Source organism: Haliotis asinina, chromosome 3, assembly GCF_037392515.1.
Source record: "Haliotis asinina isolate JCU_RB_2024 chromosome 3, JCU_Hal_asi_v2, whole genome shotgun sequence".
NCBI classification, from domain to species: domain Eukaryota; kingdom Metazoa; phylum Mollusca; class Gastropoda; order Lepetellida; family Haliotidae; genus Haliotis; species Haliotis asinina.
Genome location: NC_090282.1, coordinates 52848224 through 52867995, shown reverse-complemented (window position 1 = coordinate 52867995; position 19772 = coordinate 52848224). Strand labels below are relative to the sequence as shown.

Here is a 19772-nt window from a genome sequence, read left to right as displayed (position 1 = left end):
CAAAAAAATGGCAGTGGATGTTGCCGACAGCTGTATGTTGTATCTTGCTTTGTATTTTGATATTGTTCAACTTGAACCATTGAAATTCATATGTAATTATGGCTGGCAGTGAAACCATGCCATTCACGTGATGGAGGCCACCAGTATTATAGCCAGTCTTGTGTTAGTCAATGTTGAATTTAAAGAATATTTTATGAAGATGATTGTTGTGTTGAAATTTCTGTTGTTTCCATTACTTCTTGTTGTTTACCCTTGTTTGACTTATGACACATTAGAATATTCCAGAAGGTGAGCTGTATAGCTAGATGTTTTGGATTAAATAGCAGCTTTGAGATTGAAAGATATGTGACCTTTTTGCATTGGAAACAAGTCTGTAATATTCAGTCCAGTATCAAAGAACTTTTTAGGCTCTTTGGTTTAATCTTTCAAGATGCAACTTTATTAATTTAAACTAAAGGTGGATTGAAGACATTATAACAAATGAGGTCAAGTGAGTTACAGATCCTCTGGCTCTATTTTCTGGATATTTTTAAACAGTTACAGCCATCTGATTTGTTAATTTTCATCACTCAGACACAGACACACATCCAGGACTTGGTAGCAGACATGCACAGCAATCAGGGAACTCTAGAAAAACGTGTGAACAAGATTGAAGAAAAGTTAGCCTCAATGCAGGTAGGTGATAGAGTTTTAGTTCATCAGAACTTACTTGCAGTCAGAATTTCAATCTGTGTTTAAACACAGAACCCAGTGAGGAACAACTTGAAACATTCCAAACTATGCAGAACAATTGGTTCCCTCAACTGAATATATTTCAATTTGGGTTTGGAAAGTTCTCATCTTGTATCGACTGTGAAGCAACATTATACAAAACACAAATAAAATATGTTTCATCTTTGAGAAAAACATATTTTGCATTCTGGTACAGTCAAAATGAATATCAGTTATTGCATTTTCTACTACATGGGTATGATAAAACTTACATTTGTATGTTAATGTTTCGAGATTAAATGGTTTAATTTGACCTTAAAAGTCACTATTGTTGAAAAAGCATCTTAATTGTCAACCAGAAGTGTGAGATATATTTTCAGTACTATTCGCAGTTCAGTAGAAAGGTGCTTCACAATCAGACCAACTTTCAGTTTGAATTTGAATCTTTCAAGTGTTACTTCAAAAAGTGTATTTAGTAACTGTTTTGATGATATGAACATTTTGATATTTTGAAACAAGAGCTAGAAAGAATGATAATTTTCTACATTGTGCTTGAATTGTGGATATTGCTTTATTTACATGCAGCACATTTCCCAGAGAGCATGCCCCTGTATCCTCTTATGAACCCTGTTCACTCCACAAAAAGTTTTCACATTCTTCTCAAAATAATATATAGGCAAGCATAACAGGTTCCTTATGAAAATGTAATACTTTTGTGGGGTGGGGTGGTTAGAACTTTGTATGTCTTTGTATGTCAGGGACAGCGAGCTGATGGAATCAGAAGATAAGTTGTTACAGGTTTGCAACTTCAATGAAAGTGGCCATTGTCCATGAATCTTGGCATGGCTCTCTAGGACAACATGGAATGAAAATGGTCTGTTCCTTCACAATGAATTAAGCTGCACCAGTTTCTTCTCACAGACCAAGTCTCAATTCAGGGTGTCATTAAGACAGCCCTGGTTGAAGCACTGGCAGAGAAAAGATCACAGTACAGCAATACAGTGCTTGAACAGGCTGGAGACCTTGGGCACACTCACTGGAGAAATGATCAGTGGAGGTGCTGAGCAAGACAATCAAGAGGCAAAAAAATGCATGGAATGGATGAGATCACACCAGAGTTCATCAAGTGTGGAATGGACGTCCTGTTAAAGTTATCTGTCTGAACATATGTGCCAAGTGCTGGGAGGAGGGAGCAGTGCTTCAATACATGATAAATTGGAATTTTGACAGTTAGTACAAGAACAAGAAGGAAAGAAGTATGGTGAGTGTGGGAAAATCACATTGCTAGAAAGCTCTCTGCATCAGTGATAGAAATTTGTTGATGGTGTGCATTCTGAATCTCTGGTTCAGGACAGGGAAATCTAAACAAAAAACGTTGTTGAGAACAGAAGAAGCTACACGTTATCAGCCTCTAATATGCCTTTGACTTGAAAGCCATGCATCAATAAGTATGAAAAACTTGCCACCAAATGCAAGCTATGGTGGCAGCACAGAAGAGGATAAGAGAGGCGAGGCCAAGGTACAGCAAGCTGTGCACCTGCATGAACTGCAAACATCTCAAAGTGTCAGATGTTAGTTCATGGTTTGCATAAAACAGAACAGTATTTGAAGGAATATTGGAGGGATAATGTGGATTATGTTGAGAAAAGGAGGAAGGCATAACCATGACAATTTTGGTGCATTTGTGGTGGCTCAATACTCAGAAAGTGTTGAAAGTGAAGGTGGCTTGTGTGAAAGTTCCTTGACGATTTCATGTAATCAGAATATTTGACACTGAACAATATTTTATTGGTTTTTGTCTGAAGAGTAAAGTAACTGAAAATGTAGGTGCAATACTCATTAACTGATAAGAAAGATGTTTATTTCCATGATTTATACCTTCTTATACCCCCTCACAATTCTTACTGTTTTATCAAGTAAGTTTTATGGCAAATCAGGTACCTAAATTGTGATGTATTGGGGGCTAATGTGTTTGACAGTGAGTGACACTGACTGTACATACAGAATATTTTTTCTACATGCTAAGGCTCCAAAAATAAGTGATATGGTCCTCATGGCAGAAGTCTCAAAATTAGTTTGGGAGAGTTAGGGTGCACCAGTTTAGGTAAAGGGATACTATACCACTTGTGAATCAACAGGACACGTAAGGACTCTTTGTTATGATTTAATAATATCCAAGTGGAATAACTCGCTTGCCTCATTACACTGCCAAGCAAACGTGCATTGGCGTGACAGTCTTTTTCTTTTCCTTTTTGAGGCTTAAGTCGCATAAACTAAAAAAGTAATACAGCGCGAAGTGATGTGGGTGTATGACACATGACAAGCTTGTAACTGTCATGATACGAATACAGAAAATATAAATGAAAATTAATACCCCACACATGGTCCTCAGACCATACCGAACAATAGGCATGACTGCAACCCTTGAAAGTCATGTAGAACAAAACAGAGAAATATAACATTCAAAAGTCCAGAACATAGTCATTAAAACGACATAGCCGTCTTTGTTCATGGGAGGGCCTTGAAGGGAACTACCTCTGATGGAGTGTCAGAGTCAACAGAAGGCACATTTTCCTCTGATATATGAGTGAAGCCAGGTTGCTGAATACTGTTGGGCTCCTGATATCCTGGCTGTTGTATAGGTGGAGTAAGGATTTCAAGAGGAATCTGTGGGGTACAAGGTAGGTGAAGAGGTTGATCAGGTTGGTCTTCACTGTCTGATGCGTCATCGTATGTGAGTTTGTCCTGAGAAGTCTTGATACAAGATGACACCTTGTAGCATTCTGACAGCTTAACTCTGTATGAATTGTTGCATAGCTGAGATCCTGTAAACTTGCAAATGTTGCACCATATGCCACCCTTGGCAACTACTAGATAACGAGATCTTTCACATGTTTTTGTTACAATCATTGTGGAGGTATACCAAGTCACCGATCTCAATCTGGTCAGTGACAGGACGATGACCCTTCGGAGCCGTTGATTTCTCATTGTGACTGTGATTTGATGTACAGCTAACACGTTGGTTCATAATCAGCTGTTTGTCAGATATAGGTAACTGACAGAGAGTAAACTGATCTCTTTGCATCCACATCTCGCGAGATAATAAACCACGAGAGCGAATGCGTGAGTTTAAGCGAGCTACCACAATGGCAAGGGTAGTCGCAGTGGTTGGGCCACGAAGGGGACCTTGACTTAAAAGCTCATCCTCCAACTCTTGTATGGCCTTCCCAGCAACAGGTTTCTTGTTTCTGTTTTTAGCTCTGCCTATTTCAAGTGACAATCTGTGATACTGAAGTACCTCATTATTCTTAAGACTCTTGAAACCTTGGGCAGGATCGGTGCGAATAATAGCATGAGGACCATCAAGAGGACAGAATTCGATGCAAAGGCATGTCAAAGCATCGCAAAGGGTTGAGCTGCTTTCATCTTCAATAATGCAAGCCGCAGTGTAGGATGTCACGCATTCCCGGAGGACAAGAATGAACTGGTGTTCACGTTGCATGACATCTCATGCAAATGTCAAACCAACACTTTCAGGAGGATCACTGGTGCTTTGATCTACCACAGCGTGTGGTGTCTTCCTCAGAGAGGCACACTGATGGCAGGATTTTGTGACATTCTCAATTGACTTGTCCAAATCTAGAGCGAAGAAGTATCTGTGACATACTTGCTTGAGCTGGTGAGCTGAATATGCAAAGCAGTGATAAGTCCATTGAGAACCTGTCTTGGGACGACAATACACTTCCGTGTTTGATGGCGTGGGTCTGTACGTCGGACCACAAGTAAGCCATCATTGGAGATAGTTGCTGCATTCAAGTATCGCTTGACATTTTTTATATCTGTCAACTTTTTCAAGGGTCTTGTACCTTGGAGAAGATGAGCATGAGTTCATCTAAGATCTGAGCACTCCTCCTGTAGGGAGCGCCAAGCTGGTCTACTGGAAAGGGAAGTGCCAAGCTGCTCTAATGGAAAGGGAAGTTGCTTAGTGCCATTCTAGATGTCAGAAATGAAGACTTGTCTGACAACTGAACCCTCGTTGCACTCAATAAAGGAGTAAATCTGGCAAGATGGATCGATACAATCTGGTGCATTTCTGTTTGCAAAATCTGATGGGCATTGGCCAAGCCGGCAAGGTGTGGAACTGTAGCCTGGTACTGACTGACTGTTGCGGAAATTGGCACTAAAGAATCCAGCTATGTGCAGTGATTGATCACAATTAATGTACAGAGTAGCACCGATTCCTGGCTTCCTGACAGCACCATCAGTGACTATCCATAATTGATCCTCAGGACATGGGAGAACTATTGACCTTTTTGAGGATAAGCCTTTCCTGTGCCGTCTTAAAAGCTGCAAGTAGCTGGTCAGTCCATAGTAACCTATCCTTTGATTGGTGTCCGCCAGCTGCATCATCCTAAAATGTAAGAAAGGTGGAACAACCAGGTATCACACGAGACAGGATCTTGTAGGCACCAATAAACGATCGTAGTCCATGCACTGTCACTGGAGGTGGACATGAAGCCAGAGTAGAAATGCAGTGAGGGCTTGCTCTGATGGAATCCTGGTGCCAGTGCCAACCTAAGATGGTAACTGATGTGGTATGTTATTGTGCTTGAGTACCTCTAGCATGCGGCGCCAATTGAACAGAAAGTCTTTGGGTGTATCACCTCCACAATAAAGATCGTCAGCAAGTTTGACAACAATCCTTTGTCCCAGTAGATCTCCTAACACATGGCAAATAAGCTCTTCTAAAGCTGTCTCTGATCCTGGCATTCCCATGGCTGATCTAGCATACACCCTAACACCCCAAAATGGAGTTACTACGCCACAGTACTTCATGTATTCCTTGGCTAGTGGAATCTGGTAAAAGGCATTCGTTAAGTCTGTGGATATCAGATACCGGTATTTGGCGATTTGTTGGAGAGTTGAGTTTACATTCGTCATGATTGCGGGTTGTGGCTTAATGTATCCGCCAACATCGGAGAATGCAGTCACCAGTCTGTAACCACCACTCGACTTCTTGACCAAGAAGGAGGGATTGACATATTCCACATGAATGCTGACATCCTCTGGTCGAATGAACACCTCCATATCCTCTAGTTCATTAAACTTCTGTTGAAGTTCAGAGAGTTTGTCTCTTGAATACTGTGGCACTGTGAATTTAGGTTGAGGAGGTTGTACCAGACCCATGTTAACGAAGGCTTCAAATGGTGCTGATGCTCCATTATACCCCTCAATGTGTGGGTCAAAAACCTTGTCGAATTCTGTGAGAAGTGATGCAAACTGTGATTTTGTGGCTGCTGGTAGTATGTTGTCTGGGTCTATACGGACTGGACTGGAGAAATTCTTTTCCTTAGTTTGATGGGGTGCACTGGGTGTCTGTTCAGATACCTCCACAAGGTCGGTAACAGGAACTTCTGGAATGAATACTGGACGTATCTGACAAAAGTGCTCATTGCTCCTTGAGTGTTTGTGGCGTATCTGTCAGATTAGGAATCTGTAGTTTGTCTAAGACACTAGAAAGACATCTGCTTCTGGCCACATTGGTGACACTGTAGATGCTCCAAAATTGGTATCAAGTCGGGGTTCAATGGCAAACATGTCATCTGATGAGGAATAACTTTCTGGAACAGGTATCTCCATAAACTCCCCGTGCCATATGGTAGCAGATTTGTTCGGGGCTCTGAGCACACAGGCTCTTCTAACAGTATGCTTGTCTGATGGTTTTCCTGAGCTATACATGTATATCATGCCATCACCAAGTATGATCTGCCTCTTCACAGGACGTATAGCTATATCGTTTGCCTTCATAAATGGTATTCCTGCAAGAATATCCACATCAAGGTTCTCCACCACAAGACCATTGAAACTGAATTCCTTGTTGTCAGGGCATAGAAGTATGCTTGTCTCTCCAACAACCTTAAGGAGAGATGAACCATCCACCTGATGAGCTGACTGGGAGCTCTTTTTGATAACAGCACCAAGATATGTCGCCATGGAGAGGCGGATTAGGTTTCCGGTGGCTCCACTATCTATTATCAGACGAGCAGTCATGTGACCACAGAAGGTGTCCATGTGTGGAGATTGTCTAACCTGAACTCGAAGTGTTGAAAGAGAATCTGCAGGGGGTTCTTCAGCACCCACACTGTCCAGTGTGTAACCAGGATCAATAGAAACCTCTTTGGAGTCATCAAGGATATTCACTATTTGCCTGGCCTTAAGCATGTATCTGCGATCATGATCTGGAAGGAGCTTGCAATTGCCCACCAGCAGCTTTGCATAGTGGACTCGATTTTCTGTCCTTTCGCATTGGTCGTGTTGTTTGTTTAGGAACTGGGAAGGGTGAAGAGTGCTTTTGGTTTGTGGTAGCTCTCATTACCTTAGCATCCTCTGCAGTGCGAATTTCATCCAGTAGTGAGTCAAGAGCCTGAGAGATTTCTGGTTTCAGTGAGGCAACAGTACGTGAGCGCAGGTCTATACCATAACATTGTTTATCAAACTTTGGCAGGTCAGCATGAATTAGTCTAAGCCAAATAAGCACCGCAAAGTTTTCCAATGATGGTGAGAGCTCCTCATCCTCGTCCAGTGCAGTGCCATGGTGGATGATACCATCGTCACGACGAAGTAAATTGTCCTCCACAAAGGCCATGAGTCTCTGATATAAATCTTCAGGTCTCGTTAGGCTTGAGCTTAATGTCTGTGAAATCGAGGAAACTGCCACCAGTGGCCTGAAATCCAAAGTGAAGGCGCAAGGCGTGCCATATACAGCCTATGGATGTAGAGTTCTTGATAACAGTATTTCTCGAGATGATAGGGCAGAAATTGGCAATTTGTCCAAGCATTAGTTCTAAACTGCTTACTTTTTGTTGTGCAGTTTGCCTTTGGGCTTGTTGGACATCGTCACCATTGTTTGTCATGCCTCTGAACGGAGTTGTCCTGTCAACCACATTTAGTGACACACAAGCAACACTGACCAAATGAGACGCCTGCTTCGTTAGACATGAGTCGTATCTAGCTGCCACCATGCCAATTTAGGTAAAGGGATACTATACCACTTGTGAATCAACAGGACACGTAAGGACTCTTTGTTATGATGTAATTCCAACTCAAGCAAAACACGCGCTCGTCCGCCCAACCAGGCCTCTCCCACCCAAGAGTTATCCAAGGGGAATAACTCTCTTGCCTCATTACACTGCCAAGCAAACCTGCAGTGAGTTTAATACTTAACGTCAATGTTTCAGCTATATTGTGACAAAACAAATTTGGCATTTATAAAGAATATGTACATATAATAAAACCTTTCATCAAAGGAGAGTAAAACAACTGAACAATCACAGTTTGAATTTAAACTAGCGTGTGAAGTTAAGCTAATAGCACAATTTGGACAAAACATAATATGAAAATAGGCAAGAGATCACCACCATACTAGGGACCATGGGGACTCACAATTACTTTTGTTGTTTGCATGGACCCTAGTTAGAATTATATCTCAGGGATAGTTAAGTATTCTTTATTAATTTTTATGCAGTTTTTGGGATGTAAAGTATGCCATTTTGTCAATTAATTACGAAGGGAAACATCAGTTGTGAATGAAAGTGCCGATTGTAACTTATACCACAGAGATTAACTCCAAACTTCACATATAAGTTTTAACCAATATATCAGTTTGCAATTTGGAATCATTTGCTGCTGCGTTAGCAATGTAAGGTGCCACCATAAGGTGTCTGTGAGCTGCTTGTCTAAAGTCATATCATCTCATCAGACATACTTTAGGACAAGGCTTAGGGTCCATTGATCTGATGAAAACTCATATTCCCAAGCCCTGCATGGAGACAAGGCACATCACTGGGAGTTGATCCATGCAGCTGAACCCTGTTGCCTTTGTGATGGTGTGGGATTATGTCAATATTTTAGTGTCTATATAGCAAAGTGGAAAGACAGCACTGAAAAGTTTCAAAGTTCTACTACAGAAAGAAGCACTACCACCAAATTCAGTTGAAGCCAAAATTGTTTCTGTGCAAATGCAAAAGGTCTACTAGATCTATGTACCAAGCTTGGTGATGAAGTACTGCATGGTTTTAAAGTTCTGCTCCAGGAAAGAGCAGCACTATCACCAACTTCAATCTGTCAAACTTGTTGCCATGGAAACATAAAAAATATTCCATTCAGGAATCGAAATCTACCAAAACAAACCAGTACACCACCAGACCTATCTATGTGCCAAGATTGTTGAAAGTTATGCTCTGGAAAAGACAAAATGTGCACAGACAAGTCCATTTTTGATTAGGGGGAATTGAATTAAAAAAGAAGCTAAATTCTTAGGAGTAACTTTTGACCAGCACATTACATGGACACCCCACATTCGTAACTTGGTCAACTCTTGTCAAAAAAATATTGAACTAACGAGAGCCAGCAGCAGCACAAACTGGGTTGCTGACAAACACACACTAATCAAGATAAACAAAACTCCTATAACGTTAAGACTGAACTACGCTGCCCCAGTCGTCCATTCCCTCTACCCCTGTAACCTTCAACAATTAAACCCAGGCCAATATAAAGCCCTCAAACTAGCCCTTTGCATGAGGAGTGGGACCTTACTTAACACACTTCTACTTACAGGCACCACTTCAATCATGCAAACAACTGACCAAACAGCACTCACTTATTGGGCTGGAGCCCAACACAACCCCCCATCCAAACTCATCATACACAAGTACAACAAAGAGAAACCAACACTTAAGAAATTTAAATTCAACCCATCAACAGTTCCATGCCCCACCCATATCTACAGTCTGATACATGCACAACGGATAAAGTATATACAACACACACCTTCCATTACAAGCTACATATGACAAACCCCTACCCATCACAGACACCACCCTAGACATCACCCTACAGCAGCTGCATAAAAACACAAACAAACTACCATAATGAACATCACAAACAACTACATTAAAACCAACTACCCTACCCAAACCCACATTTTCATGGATGCTTCAATCAACCCAAACAAAATCACTGTCCTGGGCATACATGTTCAACAACCAACCTCCACTATACCAACTACACCTTAATAAACCATACAGAACTAACAGCCATCCTCACTGCACTGCACTGCACCTAATCCCCTCCCATCTAACTTCCTGATGCAAACCAACCTACTCATCTGCATCAAACAACTACACAACATGCGCTCCAAATCTCATCCAGACCTCATTCACAATATAGTAATTGAAACCGACTCACTCAAATGCTGATACAAAACTGTCACATTCATATGGATTCCCAGCCACTCAAACATCCCAGGAAATGACACTGCAGACACAACACTTGAACTCACAACATCCGACATATCATCAAACATCAACTTTCACACATTCTAAACAGAAGTCAGACAAATCAACAAATCAACCTGGTTTACTTCTATTATAAAATCTCCAGTAAGAACAATCCCTACATAAACAGACTAATTATAGGCAACACATACCTAAACTACACACTTTACATTCAAAATAGACACCCAGATGGATTATGGACACATTGCAAAACACAAGAAGACATAAACCACATATTCACACCACCAACAATAAACATATATCAAGTAATTACATAACAGCATACCTACTAAATGTCCCAATAATATTCACTTACTCTTGAACCTACTCAATCCAGCCAGTATCTCCAAAGCCCAGGCAGCTTTCCTACAAAACACCAAACTACTACAAAAAACTTTAGTGCTTCCCAAACAAATTTCTACAACCCCTCTCACAATAAACTTAAACATTTAGACCAGGTATTCAAACCTCATTTATACATACTATCTGTTTCTATTTAGCACCATCATAAGCCTAGTACTCAATTTCAGTTATCCATAGATGCTCACAGCCATGTCCGTGCACCCCTCTCTCACTAATGTTAACAGTCGCAAGCTCTCTCGGTCAAGGCTAAGGCCATTCACCTCCGCAAGCTTCTTTTCCCCTCTTTTTTCTTCATACGTCCCCTTGTTTAAATTATGCAGCTTATCTGTACTTACGTTATATGCCACATTATGCTATATCAATTCTCTTATAAATCCCCTCACTCCCCCACCCCCATTACCAATATGCCCCCTTTTATGACTACTACCACTGCTGTTTTTTCCTCTTTCTCTTCTTAACTTTGGCTTTTTATTTATTTTCAATTCATCTTTCTTAAACATTTCTTATTTCAAAATTTCTTATACATTAATGCCCCATCATCAATATTTTTAGGGATATGGTTGTTTACAACCCTGTCATAAACTTATTAATTATTTTTCTACCTACCCCTTTGGCAACATCTGAATATTCAGTTATGGGCAATTGAATCAATGAGGAACTAAAGAAGGTGTTCATCCCCAAACAAAAGTACTATGCCACAACTCAAGTGCTCACACAACTTGCCTCAGTGAATCAAAGAAGACACACCAAGATTACTATCTTTTGTCCAAGTATGAGATTCTTGCGTGTAGAGACTCAACCACTCATCAAAGCCAGTTTACTATGTTCACAGTTTCACACTGTTTAAACAAGATCAAGTGAAGACTATGGCACAAAGAGGAGTTTCTATTTGTTAAAGAGACCTTTGACATTATACGGTGAACACACATTGCAATGGGACATGAATGAAAGAACTTTCCAAGTACTGTAATATCACCAGAGATTGTGTAGAGTTTAAATCACTATGTATTCACTGTCAGTATAAACAAAAATTTCCAAGTACGAAAGGATTCATCATCAGACATATTCTGTCAAAGGAATTCACAGCCTGTGACCAGGTCAACGTAGCTGAGATGCCGTCCCTCCCCCTACCAGTTTCTGGACATAATCCTGCTTCCTTTTTGCTGCTCAGGACCAGTTATTTCCCACTTGCAATCATCAGAATGTGATTCTTTATCAAAATGTGAACATGAAAAGTCGATTATGCAAAGAATTTACAGAGACACCTAATCGGTGGATGCCTTTCCTTGGCACAAACAGCATATCTTGAAAGACATGATGGCATGGCTCACTGCTTTCACTATCGTCTCCCCCATGCCTGTGGCTTTGACCGCGAGGTCCATCCATGGTACAACCCTGAACATGCCCAAGGCGTCCTGGAAAATGATGCTTATAAACTTCTCAGGAATAGGCCAATATACAGCCTGATGAATTCAAGCCAACAATTCCGATCTTGTCCTGTTTGATAAAAGATGAACGTATTTATATCATTGAATTTTCTGTCCCTTTTGACAGCAGTGTGATTGGCAAGACTCAGGAAAAGCATGATAAATATGCGGACCTCGCCTTTGAAATGTCTCGCTTGCATCCTAAGTACACTGTCACCCATTGTTCTCGGAGCCCTTGGTTTGGTACCTCCTGATCTCTTGGCGCAGATCAGGGGAGTGCCCAGGTTCTCCACCGGGAGCACAACCCTTCTGACAATCTGGGTAATGCAGAAGACTGCATTGTTCGTGAGCATTCATATTCTCCGGAAAGTTCTTGGTGAGTTTGACTAGGCAGTATTTCCTGGGAGAAGTCCCATTCGTTTTGTCTGAGCTGCGTGTAGAGATGGCGAGGGCCTTGAGCTGATGATGAGACGTTCACCCAAACCGTCTCTGTTGCATCTTTATCTTTAAACTGTAAAACATAATAAAAATACTAATGGCCACTTGTTATGCACCATAATCCACACACTAGTGCATGCTCAATGAACTGGGGGAACTGGGAGAGATTCATTTAAATACAGAGTAGAAAAGATAAGTTTTCAGCTTTGACTGGACAGTTGTCAGAGAATCAGGGTCTTTGATGTGAACTGGCAGAGAATTGCATTGTCTTGGGGCTGCAAGAAAGAATTATTGTCCAAACAAGAAAATTCAGAAAGTTGATACAGTGAGTAGGAACTGGTTCTGAGATCAATGGGTCATGTAATCACCGAACTAAAAGACCTTTGGATAGATATGATCCTTGTGCACATTAAACCAATAAATTCTTAACTTTGTGAGAAGGAAACACAGAAACTTAAGTATCCCTTCATGCTGTTGTTTGAGCCGAGTCTTTATCAGGAGGCCGCGGTTTTGTAAGGTGTAACTCTGCTGGCAGCAAGAGATGTGAGACCAAGAAATGCAGATGTTTTAAGAACTGTTTTAAGAACAGTGTTCCTCAAGTCTCACTTGTCAAAAAAAGTAATGCAAAACACTATGTCAAACCTGATAAATAAAGTGTTAACTTTATTTTTTTTGCATTTTGCTTTTGGACTTTTTTTCTTAACTAAAACAGTTTAGTTATTTGGTCAAAAAACTTGACTTAGAATTTTAGTGTTATGATCAAATGACTGCTTTGACTTTATAATATATTCATAAAATCAAATTAAAATTAATTAGATTATAGTAAATAAATCTTTTGACTATATTAAGAAATATTTTAAGAATCAGTTGTCACTTCTTCAGTAGTTGTGTTCAGCTTGTGCTGGTGTTTAGTCACAACTAACATGTTTGGGGTCCTGATCGAATTGTCCTGTCCAGACTTGATTATTTATAGACCACTATAATTTGTCTTAGGTGAAGCATTAAACAACATACAATGGGTATGATATGTTATCTTATGTACCAAAATAAATACAAGAAGGAATACATCTTATCTGGATATATAATTTAATCCAACAACACTACTATATATCCAAATAAGATGTATTCATTCTATGAGTCATGTTAGTTGTAACCATTCACTACCAGTTCTATTATGTTGTCAGTATTCCTGTTAGCTACTGGTATCATGTTGTCATAGCATTTTGAGGTCATAAGCATTGTGAGGTCATGGGCGGAGTTAACATGTAAGCGTTACTGTTCAGTTCAGCTTAACCTGATGAGGGGGCTAGGATAAGCCCTGAAACGTTGTGAAAATAAACGCAAGAAGTTGCTATCCATAAATATTTGTCCTGTATTACTACACCAACTTCTAAAAGCCTTTGAAGAATCACAAAACTGATGGATTTGAACTATGTACATCCACGTAAGTTCCAGCCGGTACCTCTGGTGTATCAGCAAATACAGTCACTGTTCATGTACACAACTACACCACCCATGCAAGATGTCTAGGCCAACAACCAATTCTGACACCAGAACACAGACATTGATGTCTCCAGTCGAGAAAAGGTCTCTTTACTGATGAGTCACATTTCCTTCTTCACAATGTTAATGTCAGGACAAGAGTCTACAGGAGTACAGATGAACAATACATCACGCCATATGTTCTGGAACCAGATGATTGCCAGACGATGGGATGTTATGATCTTGATAAGGCCAGACTACACACTGCTCAAGTTGTACATCAGTATCTTTATCCAAACAATTTTGAACATGTCTGGGAGGAAATCGAGTGACATTTACAACGTCATCTGAATCTTCCTACGATGCTGCAGGATTACTGCCTAATCCATCCTCAGTTATTGAATTATCCTCTCCAGGACATGTATGGATGTTAAGAGGCTTCAGTGAAGCAGGCCTGGCACAGCCTGCATCACTGCACAAGGTGGACATACTCTCTACTGACAATGTGAACCAGCTAAAATGCACATGTCAGGCTTTTATGGCCTGATGATCATAAACAAACCCCAAAACATTACATTCACATCAGTAAAAGTTTAACACTGATTCTCTTTGTTGTTTGTGTGTCACAAAAACTTTTTTTTAGTATCCTTTTGTTAAGGGTTTTCAGCGTCTGTTGTTTTCTTAATTCCTGCATGAACAATCATAAAACACGTCACTAACTTATTACAGACAATTTTATCTTACAAACAAAAAATCATCTGAGTATTTATTATGTCTGTCTAATGCAGCCTGACTGATTACATAAATACATAGTCTGAAAATATATAATCCAATGATACTAAAAAGCCCAAATGTTTAGAATATGCATATAAATAAAAAGAGATCCTAAAACATCAAGCTAAACACAGATTATTTCTATCGGTTAGTTTCTGAATTTAATTAAAATTGATTAAACATAGCATCAGTCTGCTGGAGAATTCTATTTGTTGCACAATACAGTGTCATCGTTTCATTTGAAATATTATGCCTTATCTTTGGTTTAGTTTGACTCTTAGGAACTAGATGTATGAAATTTTTGGAGTCAAACTAAAGAACAGCTAGATTTGCATAGTGAACACAAAATCATAGCCCGTAGACATGCCTATTTTACAAACATTACAAATGCCATATCTGATCAGTGCCTGTCTGCTTGTCTATTTTCAGTCACAACTGGACGGACTTCCTAAAGTAATTGCCCAAAGCCTTATTGCCCAACAGCTAGAGCAGCAAGACCAACAATGTTTACCTGCAGATTGTGGGCCTACTGTCCGTCGTTTTTCACCACCGTCTCGAAGAAGGCGACATTTCCCTGTACCCTTCAACAATTCTTCCAGTCAGATATAGCCCAGAATGAGAATTGCTACCAAAGCACAATTCTGTATGGCTAAAAGGATGGATTGAAGATTGGGGATGTGGAAAGGTGTGACACCCCTGTTAAATTGTCATACATCTGTCTGCTCTGCCTATTGTTTGAGGTAGAAGTCAGGACTTACAGGCACTGTTATGTGTGTGCAGACCCTCCATTTCCATACCATGTTCTCTCAGTGCCACTCCACTGTGCAAAAAAACAAAACAACACTGAAGCCATGTGAATATTTTAACTACAATATCTGTTGGCTAAAATTCTATGGTGGAATGACAAACTGTAAAGGCAGACAAGCAAATTATTTGCCAAAAGTAACTTTTCAACTTCCAAACTATGTTGTCACAATCTGACAACTTATCTCACTTGAGGTCATACACTCACTTAAGGAACAGATACATATACAGTTGTGTGATTATCAGATGTGTATAATAATGTTTACTTTTATGATATAAAGTACATGTCACTGATGTCTCTTTGTCTGTCCATATTGGCATTTAGAATTGTTCACATACTGAATCACCATTTGTGTTTTGAGGGATTCCAATGGCTGAGACCCTTGTGAATTTAGTTTGCAACACAAATGTCTAGCATTTCGGCATGTCCACTGTGCACCAATACATGAGAAACTTGTGCTCCTATTTAAAAATCTGAAACACCAATGTGTATTCTACATTCTGTAAGAAAAATTTAGCTTGTTGCATGCATTTTACATTAAATGAAAGGATTTAGACAATTACAAGAAATAATTATGATGTAGTATGAACAATGGGTCCCTACCTAATTATGTGTTTTCCGATTTGTTAGTTATATTACAAGACAGCCTCTAAATCATATATTGGCTATCCTGACTGGAAATCAAGTGAGCTTATGTCATGCCCCTGTTGCCAATCTTTTTTCATCAATGTCTATTAACATCAGGATTTCTTGTCACAAATCACTGGGCCAATGTATGTGAAACTTGAAATTGAAACCAATGGTGCCCCATGCATGTGTATGGTAGGTTCAAATCTGATCTGAAGTTGAATGTGGCAGCCATATCTTAAAAAAATCTTTTTCACAATATAATGAAATTAATTTTTCATGTGATTGGTATTGGAAGTCAACAATTATATATATATGCTGTTGGACAATATTATTACCACCCATCACTTCGCCATACATTAGGAAATGTTGTGTTTCAAAGAATTAAAAAGGAGATTTATCCATGAAAGAACTTGATCATATACGAATCTAGTTTGTTTTTCTGTCTGCTCAAAAACTGCACTCCTCATGAACATGTAGTGCCTTTTTTTATGTGGAGGATGCAGTTTTGGACCTTGATGAGGTCTCTCAATACACACTACAAGTATACTGAACAAAATAAGAAACATCGTATGTGTTACTTTATGTCTCAAACATATCCATATGGAACAAAGTGTGTTGCTTGTGGATAAATCTGGTTTGTGGATGTAATGAATGAGCACAAAAGCAAGACCCTCCAAAGCCAACAGTAGTATGATGCAGTCACTTTTTGATCTCATAGGCCTGTATTGAAACTTGTTCAGCTCCATGTAGGCCCCTCTCTTGCATTCACATCAGCAAATCATTGATGTCTGCTGCACCAACATGGCACTCAGCTCTTAATCACTCTGGAGTTAATGTCTCAAGGCTCAAAGACTTCCAAGAGCATCCCATATGTATGCAGTGGGACTGAGGTTAGTTGATCTGAATGGCTACTCCATGACACCAATACCAGCATTTTGCAGGAAATTTCATTTCAAAGTGTGGTGAAAGGCCCCAGCTGCAGGATACAGACCTTCACAAAGCACTACGGTGATCATAAGTCACTAAGGTAAACAGTGTTAGTGTTAAAGTGCAGTGTTAAAGAATGGGAGCTAGGTTAACCTTGGTAAAGGTTGCTTCGTGATAGGAGACCCTGGCCACGATATCCCTCTGAAGTGAGGTTCCCACGAATTAGAACAGGATGTTCCTGGTGAAAGCTCCCCAAACCATTACACTCCTGTGACAAAATAGATTAGGTTTCTGTATACAGCAATGGGAGTGATGTTTCCTTCTCCGATGCCATGCTCACACTCTTCCATTGGCGAATCACTTAACACAAGTCTATTCCAATGTCTCTGGTTCCAGGGCAGGTGCAATCATGCCTTGTGTTGATGTTAATATGGTTTACCTGTTTCAGAAATGGCCCAACATTAAGATGTCCGGCACAAAGATTTGCAGTGGGCAAGTGGTTTCATATAGTCTGGGCAGTTATGCAAGCCCTAACAGTATGATACTGGCAGTGTGGAAAGTAGCCACTGGATCACTCATCTGTGGCAAGTAACAGTCCAGTCAGGCCAGTAAATCTCCACAGTCACTGTCCCAACTGGCTTGTGAAATTTCATGGGGTTATCTTGTAAATTTATCACTCTCTCCAACTAGCTAAGTTAAAATACACTATTAAGTCATGCTAGATAGAAATGTTCATCATATTAGCAGCATAATGATGAAGCCCTTGTCATGCCGACAATATCTCATTCTCATCTATATTTTTAATCTTTTGCATAGTATTTACTAGTGTTGGGAAATCGTTGAAATTTCACAGTTGATGACCACTTCATTACCAAAGAAGAGCAGTAGTATAGGGAATGGTGGTTTTGGCTCACATGGCCAAATCGCCTGCAAATTTGCAGGGAAAACCAAAAGGTACACCACATCTGAGACTAATTATAGAACTACTTTTCATCTGCAAAAAACCATTCACATATAAATTTACAGAGGTGTTGGGAAACCCCCCACAATGGTATACCTATAAAATAATTACAGTTTAAATATGTTTGGACAAATGCCGACGGGGAATTCTCTGTATATGGTGGTGGCCCCACCGTCCCTGTTCCGTATATTACTCTCTGTAACCAGGTGGTAGGAGGGTATCCTCCACATTGACTTCAGCGAAACAGTTTAACTTGTATCTTCTATTGTACCGTTGGTTTTCGTGATAAATGCTTGTTGGGCTTGTTGTATCCCTTGTTTTATATATATTTTTTTCTCATCCTCACTTATAGAAGATGTTTTATGAACCTTTGATCGAATCTCCTTCTTCATTTGGTGGTATTTCTCTTGTTCGCCTAGGATCAAACGAAACTCTTCTGAGATTTTGTTGTCATTGAGTGTGGTGGAAACATGATCTTCTATCGTGTTTAACTTTGATACAACAAGAATTCTAATTTCATCGTGTTTCTTTGGTTTACGATTCAATTTGCAGGATACAAATTTAAAAACCGACCCATCTGTTCCTTTCCCTACAGCTGCTAATTCAAGTCCTAACACCACTGGTGCGGCTACAACTGTTGTCAACAGCCCAACTCCTACTGCTCCTAACCCCATGCTAGTTACCATTAGGGTGGTATCAGCACCATCTATGTAGTTTAAAGCATGGATATCATGCTCTTGTTCTAGCTGGTGTTTTATTTCATATATCTGTTTCAGTCAAAATCCGTCTGCACTTCCCTTTATATTTCTTTCTTCATCTACGGCTGGATGCAGCCCCATTGTATTTGTCCATAATGTAGTTTATGAATTAGTTTTTAATTATCTGTTTTTGATTGATATATTTTAAGCCTATAAGGTTTACATTATCGTACAGGTAAATGGGTGAGATATTAATAGGTGTGTTTTCATCCACAATATGAATCCCATCGAGGCTTATTGATTGCTTATAGCCTTGTCTTATTATGATTCAACAGCGTTTATTCCCATGCCTTTTAAACCAAAATATTCTAAAACCATCTAAAAGTATTCTTGGCTCAGAAATTTCTGTGAAACATGTGTCTGTAATTAGTGTTGTGTGTATTTTCATACCATATGCAAGCCTCCCTAAGTAAGTCATGCCCCTGGATGCTTCCGATATTCAGACGTAAACAACCTCCGGTGGCATGACTTATCACACTCTTTTTCGTAACACTTGTATTCGTAACACTTGTATAGAATTTTCTTTTAAGGGATTAAAGGATGTGAGAAGTATCCCGTTGTTAGTAATTTTAGAAACGTAATCATTCTGATTAAAAATGATGTAACGGTTGGTTAGGTTTTTTTTAAGTAACCATTCAAGTTCTGGCATTTGTTTATATCTGTTATCTTTAAGACAAATGGGGTGGAAGTATAAGAGGAACGGGGTGGCTTCCTCACCAGGTAAATTGAATCTCTTTGTGTCTCGTAGATCACCAAGTGTTTCATTAGAGCTTACCATTGTTTATAAAACTGTTAGAAAACAGTTTCCAATTGTTTACTGATAATGTCTCAAGCGTGAACTAATAAAATTGATGTGCTCAGATAGAAAAATCTTGGTTAGAGATATAGTGTCTTTCACTATCACTGACACCTTGCAGACCGGTGTGTGAATCACCTCCCACAAATGCAGACCTGTTGTTTTTTAACCCACCGGAGTTTGATTCCTTTCATGATCTCAATATCGCCCTGCGATGGCTCACCTAGGTAGACCTGAATGAACAGCGTGAAATTCTCCGAGAGGATCTTTCCAGGATGGCGACCACACGGTTGAATTCAGTAAACAACTGTAATACCGCGTTCTCTCCGGGTTTACACAAAAGCATCTGCACTGCTCTACTCGAG

General features: G+C 39.8%; 1 protein-coding gene and 2 pseudogenes across 1 annotated transcript in view; 1 reads left to right on the top strand and 2 right to left on the bottom strand.

The window, feature by feature from the left end:
* LOC137278157 (small conductance calcium-activated potassium channel protein 2-like) overlaps positions 1–15628 on the top strand; it is a 243980-nt gene extending 228352 nt beyond the window's left edge. The window contains exons 8-9 of the mRNA XM_067810330.1: positions 574–675; positions 14960–15628. Of these exons, the coding sequence (XP_067666431.1) occupies positions 574–675; positions 14960–15139 (282 nt within the window). The 3' untranslated portion in view covers positions 15140–15628. The remainder of the gene's footprint in view (positions 1–573; positions 676–14959) is intronic.
* LOC137277234 (uncharacterized) lies at positions 3220–4871 on the bottom strand (annotated as a pseudogene).
* Positions 4876–7357, bottom strand: LOC137277232 (uncharacterized; annotated as a pseudogene).
* Positions 15629–19772: the final 4144 nt, after the last annotated feature.